General features: G+C 36.5%; 1 protein-coding gene across 3 annotated transcripts in view; it reads right to left on the bottom strand.

Annotated features, from left to right (window-relative positions):
* Window positions 1-23,920, bottom strand: part of ANO3 (anoctamin 3) — a 292,127-nt gene that overhangs the window by 83,948 nt on the left and 184,259 nt on the right. For all 3 annotated transcript variants that reach the window (XM_037040409.1, XM_037040410.1, XM_037040411.1), the window contains 2 exons: window positions 14,028-14,186; window positions 5,755-5,855 (listed from right to left, as the gene is read on the bottom strand). In XM_037040409.1, coding sequence (XP_036896304.1) covers window positions 5,755-5,855; window positions 14,028-14,186 — 260 coding nt within the window. The remainder of the gene's footprint in view (window positions 1-5,754; window positions 5,856-14,027; window positions 14,187-23,920) is intronic.

Genomic DNA, 23,920 nt, shown 5'->3' with positions numbered 1-23,920 from the left:
CACGATGCATATTAACCAGAGTATCTGCTATACGAAGTCATCCATCCATCCATCCCTCCATCTAAACACATGTGTAGTGACTATTCCTGATTTTGCAAGGAATGTTAAAGTATAACCTCTAAAAATTTAGACAATAAAAAGTGTTTCTAGCCTTAAATAGCTTCCTTTACAATGGAGAAGACAAGTGATAGTTGTAATAAAATGTGCCAATGCAGGAAAGCAGAATTCTGTGGAAGTACCCAGGAAGGAATCTCCCTAAGTTTCTGCAGGGGAGGAGAAAGGAGACAGGGAAACCCTCCCAGGGGATGTGCTGTCTGTGCTGAATCTTGAAGCCCGAGTGGGAGTGGTCCTCTGAGTGAGCCTTGAGACACGGCCTTCTAGACTGCATAGGAAGTGGTTATGAGACCAAGAACGAACATTGTTAAGATTCAGGAACTGCGACTAATTAGGTGATCACCGGAGTAGAAATTCTGAGTTGAGGATCCTGATAAAAGACTCGGGGCGGGGGGGGGGGGGCATGATGAACACGGCACAGATAATGAGGAGTCTGACCACTAATGCTCAGGTTTGGGGTGAAGAGCAATGGGAAGACATGTGTTTTAAGTGGGTGTGGAGCATGTCTTATTTTAGAGAAACTAAAACTTCTAATGACAAAGGGTAATGAATCTCTTTAAAGATTCTCACTGCATCCTCATCTTGGAGCTTGGGAATGTCATCCTGAGCCTCTGTATCCCCACTCACGAAACCCATTACAGTGGATCAGTGTGGTATCTAGAAAGCATGGCTGAGAGTCAGGACACTTTATATGTATTCCTATGTCAACTGCTTAGAAAACTAGAAAACATTCTTAGCTACCACATTTCATTGCACTCACTGGTCCTATGACTAGAAAATAGTTTTTAGGTTGTCCCAACATACTAACCACTAAATTCAAATTTGAGATTTTAAAGCTTGCTATGTGTATTCTAAACTCACACTTTAAATTACCTTTTCCCTTCATTTTTTCAAACATACATTTGTTTGTGTGCATGCAGCATTCAATCCCATTGGACTATAAACCCATCTTCGCTCTGAACCCCCTCTACGTAGACTGTCTTGCACTATTTATCCCATTGTTATAGAACTGTTCACTATCTTTTGTAGGACATTGAGCTTCTTGAAGACAGTTGTTCTATTTCATTTGACTTTGTATGCCTGATAATGTGATAGCTACTTGTCACATTATTTGATAAGTAGTGAGCATGAAGATGGCTGATGAATGAGTGAGCCTTCATTTAATTCGGAGTTGTGATTATCTCCTTCAGTGCCTGAAAACACTACATTCAATAAACATTTGTTGATAAGATGCTATTAGAAAACTACAAAAGTAGAAATTAGTTTGATTTTGACATCAAATAGCTAGAAATGTGATTAAGAGGGGAAAAATATTATAGTTATAAGTATTGGACATAATAAGACATATTATACAATCAAAGAGCATTTGGATTAAGCACTGCTTTTTTTGCTGCTATTCTGAAATAGTTTTTTAAACATTAAAAAAATTTCGAAATGCTTTGGAACGAATAAAGGAAAAGTCATACAAGATGAATATGCATACCTTTAAGACCACTACATTATAAGAGCAAATAAAAATTAAAATAAGAAACACAAAATTTTCCTATTAACTAACGCCCTGATTACCAGTTGGAATCTAAGATGAACTATGTGAAAATTAGTGCAGGTGAGTCTTTTTACTCAAGGACGGGTTATGCTTGTCTTGAGAGTATGTCAGTCATGGCTTGTACTGTTTGGCTCTGCAAAAAGCTGCAATTTCATTATATTGTTGCAATTTCTTGGCAAATTGCCTGTGATGCACACCCCATTCTATTTGAATGCTTATTCAAAAATAAAAGTGTTTTCTTTCTCTTCTACATTTTGTGGAGCAGTTTTCTGGATTGGAGGGGGGGATTTTATTTTTAATTATATACCCCCAGCAATACCCAAGTGTACACTGAAGTTAATAATCACCTGCCATTCTTAGCTTTCTATAGAAATGAACCTGCAGAACCAAATCATTTCCTACCCCTAATCCTCCATCCTGTAATTCACGAACTGTGTATTATCCAGGTCAGAGCTTTCTTTATTTTTCCTTTGAAAAATGTCTGCTATTTTACACCTTGCATCAGGACAGCATTTATCTATTTATCTACCTACCCACTGTTACACAACCACTCAAAATTATAAGTAAATAATTTTGTCAATGCTGTTTCCAATGAGTTGCACAAAGTTAAGCAGCTACATGCAGAACTGAATGCAGGGCTAAGAGAGGAGGGCGGTCACTTAGATGGGACCCTAGGTCCCTGGCTTCTTGACAAGCACAATTACTCCACTTTTATTTATACTACATATTAGGCTCCCTGTATGTTTTCATATCATTTTATTTTCGAATAAGGCATCCTTTGCATAAACAGCGATCTAAATTTCATCCTAATTGCGATAAAAATATTTCTTTTATCTAGAAAAAAGATGGTTCTTAAGAAGTTGAAAATAGTCCCCCAAATTTGCTGTATTTAACATATTTGTGGGGGAAGCTGGAGGAAAGATGGAAGGTTGGCCCCACCTTGGAACTCAGCCTGAGAGGCATTTAAGATCACTACTGAATCATCCTAGAATATGTTTGACACTTTTAAGGTGAAAGAGAGGTAAGAATGAATAGGGAGCGCCTTTGAATTAAAAGAAAAATAATGAAAGCAGGAGTTGGTATTCCTGGAATGTAGGCAGGGCAGGTTAAGTCCGTCCTGACAGGATAAACATGTGGAAATGCAGAGTATTTGAACTCCCTGAAATTCCCTTGGGGAGTTTTGAAACATCAAGGTCAATATTTAGGCCATATATACTTTGAAAAAAATAATCAAGCGAAGAGATAGCTAGAAAATACAGATATATACAATTTTACACATACATTCAATCGGAAAATTCAGATAAATTGCTCAAGATTCATGTTCATACAAGTAAGCTGAAAACTTCTGCAGGCAGTGCTAAAAACGCTAATATTTTTTCAGAATAAATTTGCAGATTTTCTGTGGAACATGTATATTTCAACGTTGACTAAATATGTAGATTAGCCACATTTTTTTGCATAAATCTTTAAAAAGAGATACATTTTCCTCTTTAAGTTCTTTGCTATTTTTGTATATTTCAAGACAGCATATATGTTCTTAAACGTGTTGACAGTTGACAGTTGGAAAGTGAACTGGCCACCATGAAACACTTTGCTATGTAGTTTATACTTGATTAGCATTCTCTTTTTATGAGCTGAGAACTATCCCCAATTGCAGGAATATCATGAATAAATGAGTAGTTGATTACGAAGGAGTTAGGTAATGCTGTATCTATTATTTAAGCTCATCTGCAAAGATGTTCCAAAAGAAGTCTGTGTTCCGCCATTCCTCTAACTACTTTCCCAAAGATACTGTCATATTAAATTTTTTAAAAATTCATTATCACTCAGCATAATGCACTAGAAAGCATTATGCTGAATGAAATAAGCCAGGTGTTGAAGGACAAATACCATATGATCTCACCTTTAACAGGAAGCTAAACAACAAAACAAACAAGCAAGCAAAATATAACCAAAGACACTGAAATAGAGAACAGGCTGACACTGACCAGAGGGGAGAGGGGAAGGAATTTCAGGGGAAATGGGGGAGGGATTTAGAGGAACATATATAAAGGATACATGGACAACAACTAAGAGGGGTGGAAATGGGAGGGAGGGGGGAGCATGGGGGGTGGGATGGGATGGGAGTAATAGAAAACTGTACTTGAAAAATAATTAAATACATTTAAAAAAAGAAAAAAAATTCATTATCAGGTGGGTATTTGGGGAACATTACTCTGTAAAACTGTCCCTTGAAATTCATAAAATTATGTAATTGTTAAAATATTACAATCTCTGAGACAATATTTCCTTCTCATCTGCATCAGAATCATTTGGGATGTTTGTTACAAATGTGTATACACAAGCCTATCCTAGACTTAATATGCCAGAATATCCGGGTGTATGTTCCACAGACCTTTATTTTTACCAAGTTTCTTGAGTGATTTTGATGCACTCTGAAGACTGAGAATGAGAACCGCTTCTCTACAAATCCTTACAGTGAAGAAACATTGTGTAACTCAGAATTCAAAAGCGTATTTGGTCACAGGATATTTTTCTACTGATCCTGTGGAACCAGCATTATTTTGATACATTTTGGAAAATGTTGCATATTTTCTAATATGTTATTATTAAATCATGATACAGCAACTGTAAACATTATTTAGAAAAATGTAGTATAAAGATGAAGTTTCAGGTATGAGTTTCATGATTTTTACATTTCTTTTTTTCTCTCTATTTCATTTATTTCTTTTTTAAATATATATATATATGTATATATATTAAATTTATTTAACTCTTGTTCAAGTACAGTTTTCTTTCCTGTATTCCCAGCCCTGCCCCCCCCAGTGCTCCCTACCTCCCTCCCATCTCCGCCCCCCACCTTAGTTATTGTCCCTGTGTCCTTTATACTTGTTCATGTGAGTCCCTCCCCTTTTCCCCTGTGATTCTCTCCCCTCTCCCCTCTGGACCCTGTCAGCACGCTCTGCATTTTTAATATATTTTTTAAATTTAATTATTTTTCAAGTACAGTTTTCTGTCTATTACTCCCATCCCATCCCACCCCCCGTGCTCCTATCCTCCCTCCCATTTCCACCCTTCTCAGTTGTTGTCCATGTATCCTTTATATATGTTCCTCTAAATCCCTCCCCTATTACATTTCTTTCTTTGCACGTCTCAGAACTCTTCTTTCAAATGCATCCTTACCAGGAAATAAAAAAAATAATGCCATTTAAAAAATGATATTAAGAACATCATAAGGCTTATTGATCTCAGTACTTTTACCAGAGTTAGCCTTTTTCATGCTACTAGGTATGAGAAATTTCTCCATATTTTTGAATTGTGCTCCTACTGTTCATTCATATTAATTATTTAGAGGCCCCTTTTATTGGTATATTGTTACTCTGAACCTTTTAAAACATTCTTAGGAGCTGATAAAACACGCTGAGCTCCAAATGAATGTAACTGTTCATATCTTCAATGTGAGTTAACACTTTGCACATAATAGGAAAACCATTGAATTTTATTTTGGTAAGTGATGGAGGAAAGAGAAACATTCTGCAATGCAGGAAATTATGTCTATTTAATATTTGCTGGTCCACAGGACAGACTGATAAATCTTTGAACTGAGCAGGCACCTCATTACAATTTTCCCTTGATGCTGAGGGCAGAGCCAAGAAACCACCTGGGTGAATTGCATCTGAGGGATGACTCTTCCTGACCGCCACCCAGAGAAGAACACTGTATTTGTTTACTTGAGGATACTACACACGTACACCTCCTGCCTTCCATGAAAACAATGAGAGTTCTAGCCACCCACAAGAAATAAGAAATGAGGTTGATCTCGAGAATAATGTTATCAGTTAAAAATTAGAAATAATTTTTTCTCTTGCTCTAGAAAAGTCCGCCTAGAAATAATATACGTACCTAGGGAGGCAGAAGATTTGCCACATTAGGCAAGAAAATTATAAGGGAAAAAAAAAGTGTCCCAGATTACCTAACCTTTGGAAGAAAAAGCATTTCCCCTGTTGAAAGAATTGCATTTACTGCTGTAAGGTTTTGCAAAAAGATTGACCTTAATATATATTGAGAGAAAATGAAATAAAATTTCCAAGTACCTGAAGGGCATCCTGATATTCAGCCTCTCTGCATACTTGCACAGCGTGTCCCATGGAATGTGAATTTTGATAAACATGATATCAGTGTTTGCAACAGCTGGCTGAAAAGGAGAGCAGGGCAGGCACCATTATTTATAATCAGAGCTGATGATATATATCATGGGAAAATTTGATTTGAGAGGAAAGAACACTGTCTTCTTGTCTACACATGGGCCACTGTCATTAATTTAAAAGTAATTTATATGAATACAAATTCTTAATATGTAAAAATCTTCAATAAAAATTTAATAATGCCATCATATACAAGAAGTAATCACCAGTATGACTTAGTGCATTTTCTTATTTTGATCATTATCAAGATCCGGAATCCCCAGTGAGAAAAAATTATGATCCAGTTAGAAATCTAAGGTTATTTTTGCTGGATAATTTATCAAGTTCCTCCCATTCTTGCTCAGAAGAGACGGACAGTTGCCACCAGTCATTCATTGTTTCATTTACTTATTCTTTTAGCATATGTAATTGAGTAATTGCTACTTGCTAGGTACTATGGAAATCCTGGGAGAAAAATGGAGCATAACGTATACAAGTCCATTACCTTAAAAAGCTGTCAAATTTTGCTCACTTACCCTAACCTTTTAGTCCACTCTTTCCCATATAAAGAGATCATAAGAATTTCAGTGTCTTTAATCTAGACAGGAGTTTTTAAAGCAGAGTCATATGTACACCAGAATTATCTAAGAAGCTTTTAATAAAACTGCTTGTTCTAATTGTACCTTGTTCTAATTCTTAACAATTCTCATAATTGGATCCCATTGTTCTGAATATTTTGCTCAGATCACTAACAGAGGACCAGATGCCTCTTTGAGCAAATCATCCAGATTCTAACATGTGGTCCAGCAGTCTAACACAAGCCTGCTAAATAATCAACTATAGTCTTGACATTCATATTCTACTTTTAAAAAAATGTCTAGATAGTCATTTTTGGAAGCTCCCACAGTGTCTGAGGCCCATGAGCTAACAAATTTGTGGCCACAGGGCTTCTCCTTCCTGTTATTAGAGGAGCCAAACATGTATAATGCCTTTGCTCCCATTTAGACACACCTACCAGGTTAGACACAGAGGGACTCCATTTGGTTAACACTGTTCATTTAAATTTCAACTAGGCAGAACTTCGCAAGAAACATACCAGTCTTAAAAACTCAAAAGTATCAAAGAAATTTATCAGTTTAATTTAAAATTACATATCTTTGAATATTAAACTGTTTAATTTTATATTCTTCTACTCATAAAGCCCCATGCTTAAGATGTGGCTAATTTCATAAGTTTGCCAGAACAACATTTTAAATTTGTATCAGCAACGTTTTAAAGCAGGATTATTGGAGGACCATGAGCCATCCATTGGACTAATAATAGTCAGATGTAGAAGACAGCCTCACCACTGATGTCATAGGGCAGGCACTTCCACAGGCCAGCCTTTGCCAGAGCTTATTTCACAGGGTATTATTAAAAAAAGAAGTGCTGGGGTGGGTGTGTATTCCGTGGTCAAGTTAGTTTTGGGATTCCCACTAGAAAACTTACCCATTTCAATACGCATGTGCTTGCTAAACAATACAAAAGGTGAAAAAGCAAGCTGAATGTCCACTGTTTTGGACCGGGGATTGTTTTTTTCTTTTCCTGTAGCTCATTGGGGTACCAGTAATTTACAAACCACCATGGGAAAAAATAGCAAAAGATGCTTTCACCTCAGGGCAATTTCCAAAGACCTTCCCTACATCAAATGTTTATTTTAAATGAAGGTAAAGAATGATGAAAACAAAAATTGGCAAATGTTTAAGGAATGTGTGGATGTAACCTATTTTGAGTCCATTTTATGTAACTTGCACCTAAGCAAGAAATAGTGGAGATAGACAGAAATTAAGCCAGAATTATTTTGGAAGAGGTACTATGCGAGGAATCAAATTAGCATCATGAATATAGATGGCTTAGGACTGATTAACTCATTTCTATCAACCTCTAAAATGTGAAACAATTAATGCACTTAAATAAAAGGGATGATTTGGAGGGATGTCTCTACATCACTCTATCATACATGAGTAAAACATCAAGCTAAGTGCACACAGAGCTAGAACATGTTTAATTTTGTATGTCTTTAAGCACATGCAGATTTTTTCAGGCAACACAAATTGTATTCTTTTACAGTTTCCTTAAATTAATTTCCCTTTTTAAAATAACTTTAAAAATGAGTTTTATTTTCTGGTAGCTACTGAGCAGAGGGTTGGTGAAGGGATTATTTGTTAGGGGGAAAATTACTTTCTTTTGCAATCAAAATTCCTCCTAATCTGGCACTATCCCATTTAACTCTGGTGAAGGCAGGCTTCTCTGAGGGAACAAAACACCCACTGCCTTCACACTTCACATTATTATTTAATTGTTCCATCCAAAATTCCCAAGAGGTAGAACATTCACTTGAGAGGAGATGGAATTTAAAAATTGTTTTTACAAAGTCACTCTGCAAGCTCGTGTCAGAGAACTGAAAGAAAATAGAATGTGGAGCTCATGGTATTGATTCCAAGATAACGAGAAACTGTTAATATGACCTGGAAATTAAATTGGACAACAAAGCGCCCTTCCTGACAGGGACAGGTCATCTACCTATTCATTCATGTGGCCTTCAAATACGCATTACTCCCTACTGACGTGACCATCTAAAACCTGTTGACATCACCATGCAATTGAATGAGGAGTTGAAACCCACTCTGTACCAGGCTCAGTGCTTAGCTTTGGTAAATGTAAATAAATCTAAGAAAATGAGGACTGTTTATTAAGAAACACTCTCGTTTTCAGCTAAAATCCAATAGTGCAGATATTTTCACAATTTCATTGTCTGTTTTCTGCCTGTCGCAAGCCCTAAATATTTTCAATTTATATTGATAAAATTAAGTTGCCATCCAAGGCCATAAATATTTATGATAATGTAAAATGCTGAATTAGGTAATTCAAATAGATGATTTACATACCAGTTAGTCATCAGTTAACATAAGGTTTAAACTGAAATATATTTAGATTCTATCTTGTCATCATAGAGGTAAGTTCCTTTCTGTTTGCTTAGGAGGGCAGTACATTTCTTCATGATGCTGATATTTTTTTAATACTGTGGCTGGAAAAATTGTAAAACTTTCTCCAAGATCCTTCTTCTCTGCTGCTGTCCTGGTCCTGGACCACCCTGGGGGCATGTGAATATGATGAAATATTCACTCCCATGATTAGGCATGCTATATATTATATTTGCTGTTAAGAAAAAGAGGTTATCCTTCAAGGCAGATGAGCCCCTAGAAGGAAACGAGCTCCTTCTGGTAAGACAGACTGAAAAGAGCAGAGGGACACAAGGAAGATTCTCCGTTGTTGGTTTTGAAAACTGAGGAGCTGTGCCATGCGGACAGGAAAGAGAACAGCCTGTAGGAGCTGAGGACAGTACCTGGCTAACCGTCAGCAAGGAAATGGGAACCTTAGTCCTACAGCCCCAAGGAATGGAGTCCTGACACAACCACATAAGCTGAGGGGGTCTGGAGTTCCAGGTGTGAATGGAGTCTGGCCAACCCACTGATTAAAGTCTTGTAAGAAACTGAACAAAGAGCCCAACCATGTCATGCCCTAAGCTTTGACCGATGGAACTGTGTGTTAATCAATGGGTTTTGTTTTAAGCTGCTGAATGGGTGGTAAGTTGTTAAGCAACAATAGACACTCAATACAAAAACAGTGTTAAAAATCTCATCTGAAACCTTAAGGCAATCATTTTTAGGATACAATGTTAACATAGTTTTTGTAGAGACATGTTTTGGTTCCGTGAGACTGCATTTGTCATAGCAGGTTGATTTTACACACTAACACTGGGGTAATTAATCCAGTACTAATGAACTCAGCTATTTAAAAAATTAGTGTCATTACTTTTAGAATTAAAAACATAAGATAAACCTTTTGTAAAAATACCTTTCACAAATGAGAGAAATAATTGTAGAAAATTAACTTTAAAATATAATTCAGAAACCTTCATTTTCCTTGTATTATACTTGATATTCTATTACTCTATTTTCCTGTTCACCTTGACCCAAAAGCTTTTAATTTTTTAAAAATCTCATCTGTCTTCTGTTTCCTCAATCTTTCTCCCTTCCTTTCTCTCCCTGTTTCCCTCCTTCCATCTTTCTTTCCTGGAGAGAGAGATAGAAAGGGAGGGAGAGAGAGAAGGAGGGAAGGAGAGAGGGAGGGAGGGAAGGAGGGAAGATGGGAGGTTAGGCAGGAAGGGAGGGAGGCAGACAGGAAGTAAATTAAACAAAATTTGGCAAGATCTCTTTTCCCTCATTGGCTATTGCTCTTCATCCTTCCATTTACAGATAAGCAAGTTGATGGTATTGTAGATGCCTGTATTTTTTCATTATTTGTTCACTTTTCTACTCATGACAATCTAACTTGCGAGTCCCTCTCCTCAGAGAAGTGATTGCATCGCTTTTACCAAAGATCTCCATGTTGCCCAATGGGACAGGCTTCTTTCTCGTCTTACTAGACTTTTCAATAGTAATTTACCCAGACAACCACTCTTCCCTGTGACTCCTCATCTTTTCCTTTTTCTGCCTATTTCCAGCTCCTTCAAGGGACTTTTCTCCTCTCCTATGTTTTACTGGCTCATTCTAGGGCTTATTTTCCCCTGACCCCTACAGCAGCTTTTGTCCTAATAAATTAATAAACGACTTCTATCACCACCTATATATATTTTCAGTTCGGATTCCTCACTTGAGCTCTAGGGGAAAATTTCAAACATTTGTACTTGTATTTCTCAAAGTCACCCCAATTACTCGTTCATGGTTTGCATTTCCACAATCCCATCCCACTTTCTTCCTAGATGAGCTTGTTCCTAGTCAACAGTAGTTTTACATCAGGTATTTCTTCTGCAGATGACATTCAGCCCCATTGTCTTCCTCTGATGGGCTCCTCCCCTTCAGGCCACACATGATAACATAACTACCTAGTCACACTCCCTATATAACATTCTCTGTGAACTATGGAGTAATGCCTTTCACTATGTCATTTTCCTTATCTATTTATGTTTTTTTCTCCTTCCATGAGAACGGGGCACATTCTTATCATAGTTTCTATTCATCCCCAGAGTACCACACACCTGGGTGCATCACTCATGCTTGTTGAATGAATAAAGAGATGACTCAAGTCAGAAACCCAAGTTATCCTTAAGATTTTCTTTTCTTTCCTACCATATCCAAACCACTACCAAGTATCTATAGTTTATCTTCAATCGTAAAATGTGAATGCGAATTGATAGAACTGTATTTGTTGAACCCAGAATCTAGGGACAGTGTTATACACATGGACACTGGATTGTTGAGAGCCAGTCTAGACAAAAATAGAAAAAAAACACGAACAAAACAAACATGCATCTTTCAGCAGAGACTAAAGAGTAAGACTTCTGGAGTAAGCAATTTTTTTTTATAAAGCAGAACAGGACCCCTTTGGGATGAATAACATCCAGGATTATTTGGTGGTGGGGTGTGGAATCTGGAGGAACAAGGGAAAGGAGGGACTTAAAAGAGAATCTGGATGTTTTGCCAAGAAAAGTAGATAATGACTATGAGCTGATTAATCCGTTTTCATGACTGACTTCTATATGGACTGCAAGTTAAGTGAAAGCAGGTATATGGTCTACTTTACTCATTGGATGCCCAATAGCTATCACAATACCAGTCCAAACGGCAGAAATAACAAATGATTGGAGATAAGTGAGCAAAAGCAACTACCAGTATTTTAATAGAATATGTTTGTAAACTGCTCTGGAAACAGATGAGGAAGTAACTGATTCTTTTGGTATAGGGATGAGATCACAAGGAAATACGTGAAGAAGAGCTAAGTGGTCGAATCCATTTGACCACTTCTGTAACTTTAGGTTATGTGTGAATAAATCTTTACCTTGAAAAGTTTCAAGGCACTGCATGATTGTTATTTTATGCATATTAAAAGCACATTAATAACTAAAACTGGGTTTATTTTTCTAGGGCCACATTTCCTAATGTGTATTCCTCAGAAAACCAGTAACAGGAAATGTTCTGCGGGGAAAAAAAGGAGAGGGTTCTAATGTTATTTAAGTATTGGTGGGTACTCTATTCACTGATAAGATTATTGGAAAATGACCTAAATATTTAAACAAATAAATCATCAAAGCTTGTTTTGCCTTGTCTGTACCATTTTTATAAGAAAACCATTAACTATCATCGGTTATAATTAGAGGTTCCTCTAACACTTCTTAATTTAGTTTTTTTTTTCTCCCAGTAGACTGACATTACCTGACTTGAAAGGGTTACTCTAAAGCTACAGTGGAGGTATTGGTGAATAAATAGACAAGCAGATTGATGGAGTAGAATAGTGAGCCTAGGAATAGACCTGCATAATATCAAATTAACTTATAAAAGTCAACTGATTTTTAACAAAGGAAGAAAGGTACTACAATGGAGTAAAAACAGTCTTTTAAACAAATGGCTGTAGAACAGCTGGAAATCTGCAAGCAAAAAGAAAATGAATCTAGCCATAGACTTTACACTTTACAAAAATTAAGTAAAAACAGATCATAGAATTATCTGTAAAGTGAAAAACTGTAAAACTCCTGGGGCGGGGGAAACAGGAAAAAACTTGTATGACCTTGGGCATGATAATGTCTTTTAAGATACAATACCAAGTGTACTGTTCATTGAAGAAATAATTATAACACTGGACTTCATTAAAATTAAACCTTCTGCTCTAAAAAATACAAAGTCAAGAATGAGCACACAGGCCACACAGCTGGGAGAAAATATTTGTATAAGACACATCTGATAAAAGATTGTTATCCAAAATATATGAAGAACTCTTAAAACTCAACAGTAAAAAAATCCAAACAACCCAATTAATAAATGGGTCAAAGATCTTAATAGTCACCTTATCAAAGAACATACATAGATGACTAATAGGCATATGAATATTTGATCCGTATCATTTGTCATCAGGAAAAAATAAAATAAAACAAAACACCACCACGCGACCATCACAAAGGCCAACACCCAGAACACTGACAACAGCAAGTGCTGCTGAGGACGTGAAGCAACAGGAACTCTCACTCATGGCTGGTGGGGACCCAAAGTGGTACAGCCATCCTGGAAGGCAGTTTGGATGTTTTTCACAAAACCGAACATGCTCTTACCATATGGTCCAGAAATGCAATCCCTGGTATTTACCCATAGGATGTACAACAGATACTTTATTCATAACTGCCAAAACACGTAAGCTACCAAGGTGTCCTTCAGTGCATGATGGACGAATAAACTGTGGTGTGTCCAGACAATGGAATACTATTCCACACTAAAAAGAAAGGAGCTACGAAACTTAAATGGATGCTTCTCTGTGAGAAAGGCCAATCTGCAAACTCTACACACACTGTGATTCCATTATATGATGCTCTGATAAAGGCAAAAAACTATGCAGAAAGCAAAAGACCCAAGGTTGGGGATGCTGGAGAGATGCCCGGGTGAACAAAGGCAATTTTTAGAGAAGTAAAGGGCTCTGTATGATCCTGTAATGTGGATCCATTTTTCACACATGTCCAAACCTAGAGCATGTACAACATTAAAAGGAAACATTAATGTAAACTACGGACTCCGAGTGATAATGACGTGTCAGCGTAGGTTTACCAAAGGTGACACACGTACTGCTTTGGTAGGAGATACTGATAGTGGGGGAAGCTATGCGTGTGAAGGGGCCAGGGCACGTACAAACCCCTGTACCTTCATCTCAGTTGTGCTGTGATTCTAAAACTGTTCTAAAAACAGTTTTTTAAAAAGCATAAAAGAAAAAGGATTAGGAAGACATATTTCACAATCACTCATATTTCTAATATTAAAACCCAGATATTAATAGTTTGGCAAACTCTCTTCTTTCAACATTATCTTTTTCTTTTCATAGAGTTTTGTACTTTACATTGGTACAATTATTCATTCTTCAATTTAAAACATATTAAAGATAGTTATGCACTTTTAAAAACATTTTAAATTCACAGAAATATAAAGGGTACAAAAAGAATACATATTTAAGTGGGACTGTATATGGTATGTATTTCTTTTACATTTGGGAGAATATATGCATTTTATAAAGCCATATGCTACATACTTTCCCTATTAAAACATAAAAGATCGTCTCCCTCCCAGCATATTTTATCACATAGTTAATGTTATTAAATCACTTACCTCTTTTTCCAACATCAAGCCTTCTGCTCTCAGGTTTTTTTCAAATGTGTTTCTTTTGTCATATTGTATATTTGACTTCCGATAAACCAGAATGTAATCAATCCGTTTTTTGCCATCTTTAAATAAAAGTCCACTGGATGCTATGTAATTCATGTCATTCTGCAAATAAAACAATGATTGTTAATAGTGTGCGTTAGACAAACACACAGTTTGGGTTTCAGTCACTTCTTTGGATAATGGCAATCCCACAGCAAAAAATGTGTTTTTATATTCTACGACAGGGAAAGATGATTTACAAAACTATCATTCTACTGGAGGAAACAAGCTAGGAAGTAATGGAATGAGACTGGAAACTAGGAAATCTAATAGCAGAACATGGGTTCTCTCATGCTGGCATCCAAATGCATGTTATTCAATATAGCTTTGCAAAACATAAGTTCAGCTAACTTGTGTTGAGTATTAACTCAACATCAGGCCCAGACATAAGGGGTTTATATGTTTTAACTTATTTAATACACACATGATATTTAGGCCAGAAATTGTATTCCTAAATATATGTTCAATGACACAAAACCAAACAATAATTCCTGAGCTGCTTTCTCCATGAAATACTTACTCCCTATAGTTTGTATTTTTGTTTTTATTTCAAACAAATTTCCCTATCTTTAAGGCATTAAAATTTCTTCTCCATTATATTCTAGATGATTTATTGTTTGTCCTTTCACATTTAGATCCAAAGTCTACTAGAATGGATTTTGTTGCATAAGATGTGTGACGGGGGTCTCATTTTATTAATGATTTCCTCATGCTTATCCAAGGGCTTCCACATTCTGTAGCGAAAGATCTGCCTACCCCCTGGCGCCATCTTCCTCTGACCGAAATCTGATTTCTATATATGGTAAAACCGAAAATTATAAAAATGTTTCCTATTAAAATAGATCTGTGGAATGTTTACAGTTCATTCACTAACTCTTTGATTATTGTGATTCTATTGGTTATTAAAATAAAACCATAATACACATTCATCTGTACATTTTGCAGTGCACACATGTGCATGCATTTCTATCAGGTATGTACATAAGAGAAAAAATAATGATTCACAGAAAATGCTTATTTTCATCTTTAGTAATAAGTTGATCTTGGCTTCTAGAGTAGAACTTGCTGTGTACAGGCCCTAAGCCAACTTCTGGTGTCTTATTTCATGGAACATGGCTCTGTGCAGACGGGAACTTCTTGATTACTGATTCCTGGTCCATGCTTTAAGTAAATGACTTACTCTGTCACAGTGTATGGCATGAGAAACTGCACTCTTCCCAAAACACGTATGTTTCAGTATCTTGCCCCCCACACAATACTCCTTTTACTGAAATTGTGGTATTCAAAATGCAACTAATTATTGCCATGCCAGTTTACTAGATATCACTACTTCCGTTGGGATTTAGAGTGAGAGAGGCCGAGGTGAGGCAGAGAGAAGAAGCAGGGTATGACTTTGGTTTGCTCAGGAGACTTGCTCCTACTGAGGAGCAGAGTGGATACTTCGTTTCCTTGACTCTGAGGCCCAGCAGCCCAATAATGAAGACAAACCACCATCCAGATACATAGGCTTCTCCTTCGTAATTTTGGGGGTGATCACACTGGCTTTGGCAAGTAAAGCCAGGTATCTGTGTTCCAGGCTTGTTTTATTAATCTCATCCTACCAAATCTTCAAGTAAAACATTCCTTTTTATTAGTTTCCAGCGGTGGTGTTTGTTTGTGTGTTTCTGTATCTCCTTTTGACAATTTTTAAGGGAAAGTTAGGAGATGGCGGCTAGACACTATTAGCTGGATGCCATGTTTTACCCAGAAATTCTAGCTTTACCCTCCTTAATTAGAGAAAAATCCAAACAGTCGTGGTGGCATGTACCTATAATTCTTTTCAGAGTTAAAACCCTTCTTCAAAATAGCCTTTGCTATTATAGAGGGAAGGAAAAGGGTTTTCAGTGTTTTTATTTCAGACAAATGAGAAAGTTTTTTGAAGAAAATCACATATACACAACCACAGAACCGACCCCTGTTAATAACAAATGAACAGGAAGAGCATCATATACTGTGGATCAGAAGAAAGTCCACACTTGGGTGGAGATTTAGTAACTGCTGCTCTGCTAATTAAATTGTGTGTGTTTGTTTTTACAGAGAAATTTTTCATTTTAAAATAGTACTTATAGGAGAAGAATGTTTTAATTTTCTAAGGGTCCTGTGGAATAACAAAGTATATTAATACATATATATTTTAGTGTATCTAGCTTAACTTGAAATATGCCAGAAATGTAATTACCATGCAAATTTTTCTATGCATATTTAATTATGAGCCTTAAAAACAACCAAAAAAACTACCTCAGTGCTATAAAGGTATAGCCTTCACTGCCAATAACAACCTGGCTGCTTTTATTGTTTCCTTCACTGAACATCAACCCTACATATCCTCTCTAAGTTAGAAACTCGAGTTCTCTTACCCAAGAGCAGAATCTGTAAGTGATTCTCTTCCAGCTCCTATTACAATCTGGCAGAGAAAAAACTGCTATTTAAGAAAATAACTAATACAATAATATTGAAAGAAATAATAGTAGTAACATAAGCTAAACAGAAACCAAGTGCTTTTCAACATACATTGTGCACATTAACATGCTTCCTAATCATAAAAGCATAGAGAAACGCTATTGCTCCCATTTCACAGATGCTGAAATTGAGGCCAACTTTAAAGTAGATGGAAAAGTCTTTATATTCTCTACATTTTCAACTAGTACTGAGGTATAATACCAAAGGGCACTGGGAAGCAGAATACATTTTATACTATATGGTTACCACCAAAGTTGCTACTTGTGGAAATATAAAATCTTTAATAAAATTATTACAAATTCTATAAAGATGACTCATTTGATGAACTGCCATTCTAACTTAGTACCACTAGCTACTGATATATGTTATACATGATATATATATGTATAAAATCATTGAACGATTCAATAGTCATAACTATAGCTAACATTATAGAAAATATGCTAAACATTTAGCCAAGCAATTATATGTATCAGCTAATTTAATGTTGATAGGAACCTAATATGCCAGTTCTATCATTAGCCCAGTTAGTTGTATAAGACAACAGTGTCCAAGTTCAGTGAACCAGTTGCGATGTAGCGTGTGAATTAGAATCCAGGCAGACTGATTGGAGCACAGCTCCTGAGCACTGTGTTTTATACTGCCCTCATGCTCAATGAGAGACTATTACTATTTCCATTTCACTCTCTACACCCCTGACCCTTGTTCTCTATTACTGTGTATATTTCGTAAGTAGAGCATGGTACTGATTAAAAATCATCACTGACCACGCAATTCAATCAATTGACAATTAATAAGGTCCTGATTTCCTTTTCTCCCAAAGACAGCTTGTGACATCTTCACAAGTCCTCCACAATGTGTTCTGCTTACTATTCGGCAGGCAGTGATGCCACACTGACTTTGAAAAATAAAACTGTTTTCAGATTCACAAAACAGTACATCACAAAAGAAGCCAATCAGTGGCTTGTCATAGAACCAGAGCAGGCTCCCTCGGAGGCCCGGCAGGGTAACCGTGGGCACGGGGCTTGGGGCCTAGAAGAGAGCGAAGTGGCTGATTGATTGATTGTTCCTTCAGTGGCACAACAAGGTGGGCTGAAAGCAGAATTCCGAAACCAGACAAAAAGCTTCTTCTCTGGTGCTAGCCTATGAGCAACCTGTCCCACCCGGGATTTCCACAGTGATTTGCTTCATCTCACTTTTACTGGACACTCAGTGGATGTGCAAGCTTTGTGGCTCATCAACCCCCAGATTAAGGAATGAGGGTCTGAAGAAGCAAGGCTGTGCCTCGTCTCTCTCCCTGCTTATGCTTTTTGGGAATGAATGCCCAGGAGGAAAAAAGCCATTACCCCCTCCCTTGACCTAGAGACAGGTGCAAAAGGATTCTGCAGCCTCACCTGCTTGCAGGATATATAATATACGAGGCAAAATTGCCCCAAGGCGTAGCTTCAAAATAGCACTTATTGAAACAAAACAAAAACAAAGCACCAGGGCCATTCCAGACCTCATGCCAATGTCCACCTCCATCTAATTCTTGAGTTTCACTGTCCCAGGAAGAAGGCTTTTAGAGGAACAGAGACACTTGGGAATGAGTAGGACTTAAGATGCCTGTTCTTCCTATAGCTGGATAACTTCACAGCATTCAGACTTTCACAGCTTTTTAAAAAACATCATATTAAAATTTTAAGAGCTTTAAGAATGACTGAGCTGCCAAGTGAAAGAAGCCAGTCTAAATACCAGGAGGAACGAGTCATTTAGGCCATTCCAAAGTCTGTCTGTCACGGTAAGGTTCATGAATTATATAAAATCAAAGAACTGGTATAAAAGATTAAACGGTTGATTTAGAAAAGCGATCTTATGGAATACTGGATGAGGAGGGCGTATGGTCTCACTCACCAAAATCCTCACTAGAACTACTGGGAGATTACTTACCAGTTTGGAAAATGCAGACCAGATGAAATAAGAAAGAAAAAAAGGAAATGACGGGATCTGTTTTCTTTTTTTAACTCCTGGTTCTATCCCAGCTGAAGTGTCTTTAGACAACAAAGTTTTCCTGGCCGTTGTTCAGTTTCCCTGCCATGAAGCAGTGTGGGTGCTAACGCAAGTGAAGGCCCTCGTCGCTCTGGGGTTCCACGATGCTCTTCTTTTCCCCACGTGTTTCTCCAGAGGCAGTTTTCTAAGATCTTTCAAATCATCCAACTAACCCTGGCTAGGGCTTTTATTTCTGCAAAGAATAATGCTCCCATACATATCATCTGGCAGCGGAACTCACTCTTTAAAGTGCTCCAAAGGTCTTTTCAGGGAAAACTGGAATCGACAACTGAGATCTGTTTTGCTCCCGCCTGAGTAAGCACCTTTAACATCATGAAGGAGAACACAGGAGACAAGGGCCTCTCTTACTCCAAAATAAAAGCAGTCTCTGCTCTAATTCGACGTTATCAAATTTCACATATCAGCTGGAATACGAAGCCCATACTCTGGCATGTGGCACTCTTTTATGGCCACCGAAATAAAGCCTGGGAGGGAAAATGCACAGAGGGGAAATCTCCCTGGTAAAATTTTGCATGGAGTGGGAGAGGCAGAGCATAAAAGCAAAAGTAGGGATGGAAGTCCAGCAACACGGCAACAACACTCCAAAACCCTCGTGCCATGAAACACCCAGAAAGGGTTGATCGAATAAAACATACGTATTTTGAAATTCACGGAGAAATTAGCAGGACAGCATCCACGATTCTAGTTGTCAGGTTATGTAAAAAGAGGTAGAAAACCAGAAAACATGCAGGCAAGTTGATAGTGTGGCTGCTCTGGGTAGAACTAAAGACCCAAACCAAAAAATAACATATCTGTAAGTTTAAAAATTAGACATATAGGTAATAAGCCAAAGAAATCAAATTCAATGAAAACTAGAAAGTACTGAAAGCTGAAATATGGTCTCTTTACTAAAGTATGCTGTTCAGATGAACTAGATATACATCTATAAGTTAGTTTGACTCCTTTGGGCTTTATATATAAACATTAATTGTAGTCCAGTAATAAACATATACATCTGTGGTCAATGGGCTTTCAACAAGAGTGTTAGGGAAATTCAATTAGAAAAATGGTCTTTTCAAATATATGATGCACAACTGTACATAATTCATGTGCAAAAGAAGTTGGATCCCTACTTAAACCACACACCACAATTTACTCAAAATGAATCATGGACCTAAATGTAACAGAAAAAAACTACAAAATTATTAAACTATAAGATTTTGAGTAAGTTTTGGGGACCATGGGTTAGGTAATGATGTCAGATACAAAGCTAATAGCACAAGTAACAAAAAACCCCAAAAGATAACTAGGACTATATAAAAATTAAACATGTTTGTGCTTCAAAAAAGTACCATCAATAAAGTGAAAAAGCAAATCACAGAATGAAAAATACTTACAAACCACATATCTGACTAGGGACTATATCCATGACATACAAGTAATAGAAACACAAATAGCTCATTTAAAAGTAAGTAAAGGCTTCAACAGAGATTTCATCAAAAGGATACACACATGACCAACAAGCACATTCAAAGTTTCTCAAAATAGTGAAAATTATTAGGGAGGTAGCATTTTGCACCCATGGTGATGGGTAACATCAAAAGACAGAACTGAGCCAGCAGTGGCACAGATGTAGGGACCCTGGACACTCACGCCTCACCAGTGGAGCAGCAAAACGGTGCAGAAGGTCTGTAAACAGTTTGGGGAGGACTCCTAATGTTAAATGCAGAGTTACCATGTCATTAACTTAACACTTGGGTATATAAAGAAAATAACCGATGGTATATATTGCCAACCATAAAATTTGAAAATGATGTCAGCAAGATGGCCACGTAGGAATTTCCCGTGTATACACCTGGGAAAAATGAAAGCACGTATACATGGAAAAACTTGTACATGAACATTCATAACAGGATTATTCATTACAGTGAAAAAAGGAACAATACAATGGCTACCCTATGAACACATAAATAAAATGTAGTCTAGCCATACAATAGAACATTAGTTGACATTAAAAAGTAATTAGGGATGAGGTGGCTGAGTGGTTAGGGCAATGGTCAGCTAAAAAGTAATTAAATATTCACACATACTATAATATAAATAAACCTTGAAAATATACTAAATGAAAGAATCTAGTTACCAAAGATCTTACATAACTCATTTATATTAAATTCAATAATAAGCAAATACATAGAGAAATAATGTAGATTAATTATATTTCAGGGCTGGAGGAGGGATGGGTGGAATAGAAATTAACTAGAGGGAGAAGAAATTGCTAATAGGTACATGGTTTCATTTTGGGAGAGAAAATGTTTTAAAATCATATTGTGTTAATGGCTGCATAACTTTGTGAAAAACTGCAAACATATTGAATTGTATACTTTAAATGGGTGATGAATTGTATGGTATATGGATTTTACCTCAGTAAGGCTCCAAAAATCAGTAAGAGAAAAATGATCAATTGCGAAATGCACAAAATACTGCTTCTAGAAGCTCACATAACTCAGAGTTGGTGAATAGTTCTGTTATTTTTAAATTTTTTATTGTCATTAAATTACAGTTGTCCCTATTTCCCCCCCTTACTGTTCCCTGCCTTACCCAACCCCCACTTTCCATTTTCAATCCTCCCTCCACCCCATCTTTGTCTATGAGTCCTTTATACGTGTTCCTTGTCTTGACCCTTCCCCTTCTTTCTGCCATTATCTCCTCCCCAACCCCCTCCGATCATAGGTGAATAATTTTTAAACAGATCACAAGGAGAAAAACATGGATAAATTTGCCTGCAATCCATGTAAAAGCATTTGTTCATCACAGGAATACTCATTATTATAAATATCTCATTAATCCTATAAAGTTGATATCATTTAAAGTAAAATCTCAACAGAGTTTTATGTGTGTATGTGTGAGTGTGTATATCTTAACAAGCTAATTCTAATATTTATATAAAAATAAAAGTGTTTTTGTAGGAAAAATTCTGAAAAACTATATGTGGACTTATCCTTTAAAACACCAATATTTATTATAACTGCACAGCAATCGAGGCAGCAAGGTATTCATGCAGAAATAGACAATATAAGAAACAGAAGAGAGATCCCAGGAAAAGACCTACATGCATGAAACAGATGGAATTACAAATGTATGTACTGTTCATGAATAGAGCATACTATTCAATTAGTGATCCTAAGAAAACCAGATATTTTCATGAAAAAAATAGACACAATACACAAAAAAAAGAAAAAAGAACTAATGATAAATATGAAAAGAAGAAAATTAAGATTTTAGAATAAAATACAGAAGGACGTTTTTATGACTTTGGTAGAAAAGTAGTTTTGTTTATGTGTTTGTTCTTAACAAGAAAAAAAACCACCACCACCAGTAATGCAGGTAACAATGATAAATATGACTATGTTCAAATAAATAAAACTTCTATATAAGAAGGTATTCTTCTTGAAAAAGAAGCTTTAACAAAAAGATAGTTGTCATAAATGCAACTAATAAATGATTAGTCCCCAGAATATATAAATACTCTTCTTGATCAATAAAGCAAATAATGCAATAGAAAAATGTGATGATATTAATAGACCTTTAACTAGTGGGGAAACACTGTTGCCTTATCTGGATCAGAAGAGGCTTAGAAACAAAGGTCCACACCAGCCAGAAAGTGAATAAACTGTGGAGACAAATTCAAGGCCATTTGTTTTGGAGTCGTGCAATGGAGTATGATGTGTCTGCTTATGTAGCCATCCCTCAAAGAGTTGTTCAACTTTTTAAATAGCAATATAAAATCCGTCAGATATTCTCCATAGTGTAAAACCCTACAAAATGATGTTCCTTATTGTTTAAGGATATATCATATGTAGTAAGTGTATAAGAATATTAGTAAGAAAACTAATCATCGAAACCAGAAAAATGGGTAATTCTGCCGAGACAAAGGGGAAAAGGGAGTATTTATAAGAGTCTTCAATTTGATGTGTGATAGTTTATTTTGAAACAATTATGGGAAGCAATTCAGACCTAGTAAATCTCAGTGCAGGGCATAGCTTGTTACAGCTAATATAGTCTAATGCTATATGTTTCAATTTGCCTAAAATATTTATAACAACAAGAATTTAAAGATCAACATTGCTGTTGAACTTTGAAATCAACAATCTGGGACTGTATATTTGTTTAGCTGTTAAAATCTTACTTATAAATCAAGCCTCAATTTCCTCACCCACATCCTGGGGCAATAACTTCACATGAGCATTTTAAGAACTAAATGAGGTAAACACTGAAACATTAAGTGGCACGCACACAATAGTTACTGCAGTCAAAGACCTTTAAAGAGTCAAATTCTGATTTTAATCATGGCAGCCCAACAGTATATTACCTTTAGTCAACTCTACTTGTACCTAAGTCCTCATTAAACATATGAAATATGGTAAAATAAGCTTATCAGAGACATTAACCTGGACATATTCCATCACTGGTATAATATGATTATTGGTGTAATTGAAAAAGGACTCTGTGAGGTCTGAGGGGCATCCTTAGGAACAGATACTACCTTGGGCCTGATGTGCTGAAGAGAGGTGAACTCTGTCAAGTTCCACGTCAACCACGTAAGACAACTTTTTATGTAAACTCTACTTAAACCCAGCCTGAAGTTATTCTGCACTTCCACTGTGTTCAGTTGGAAATACAAAGAAAATATGCTGAAGAATTTACTGAAAGTTTGAAAATAGCAATTTTTAGACTAGAAGATAAAATGTTAAATGCAGAAAAAAAATAAATGACATTTTTACTGTAAAGGAGTTTGAGACAATGAACTTTGTACAGGGGTTGAAAAAGTAAGACCTCTTGAATGCGGTGTCAATTACTTGTAATGTCAGTGCAATGACTTGCAGCATCAACATAAATGCCATACTCACTTACAAAGCTCTCAAAACAAAACAAAAGAGTTTATTGTGAAGGGGCACACGATGATTTCCAACATGTGTTTAAAAAATCCGTTTAAAATATTGGTAATCTCACAAATTCAATGACTACACTCCTAAAAAACGAAAGTGTTATTTATAGTTTTTCAGATCAATCTTTCCCATGAACAATCAAAAATTATGCAAAGCAAAATCTTAAAAATTATTCCTGGCTGGTGTAGCTCAGTGGATTAACTGTGGGCCTGCGAACCACACGATCGCGGTTCGATTCCCAGCCAGGGCACATGCCTGGGTTGCAGGCCAGTTCCCAGCAGGGGACTCACGAGAGGCAACCATACATGGATATTTCTCTCCCTC

Source organism: Sturnira hondurensis, unplaced genomic scaffold (genome assembly GCF_014824575.4).
Source record: "Sturnira hondurensis isolate 20B ecotype Veracruz unplaced genomic scaffold, ASM1482457v3 Scaffold0002638, whole genome shotgun sequence".
In the NCBI taxonomy this organism is placed as follows: Eukaryota; Metazoa; Chordata; class Mammalia; order Chiroptera; family Phyllostomidae; genus Sturnira; species Sturnira hondurensis.
The sequence above is the reverse complement of the archived record's forward strand: the minus strand, read 5'-3'. Positions and strand labels throughout refer to the sequence as shown.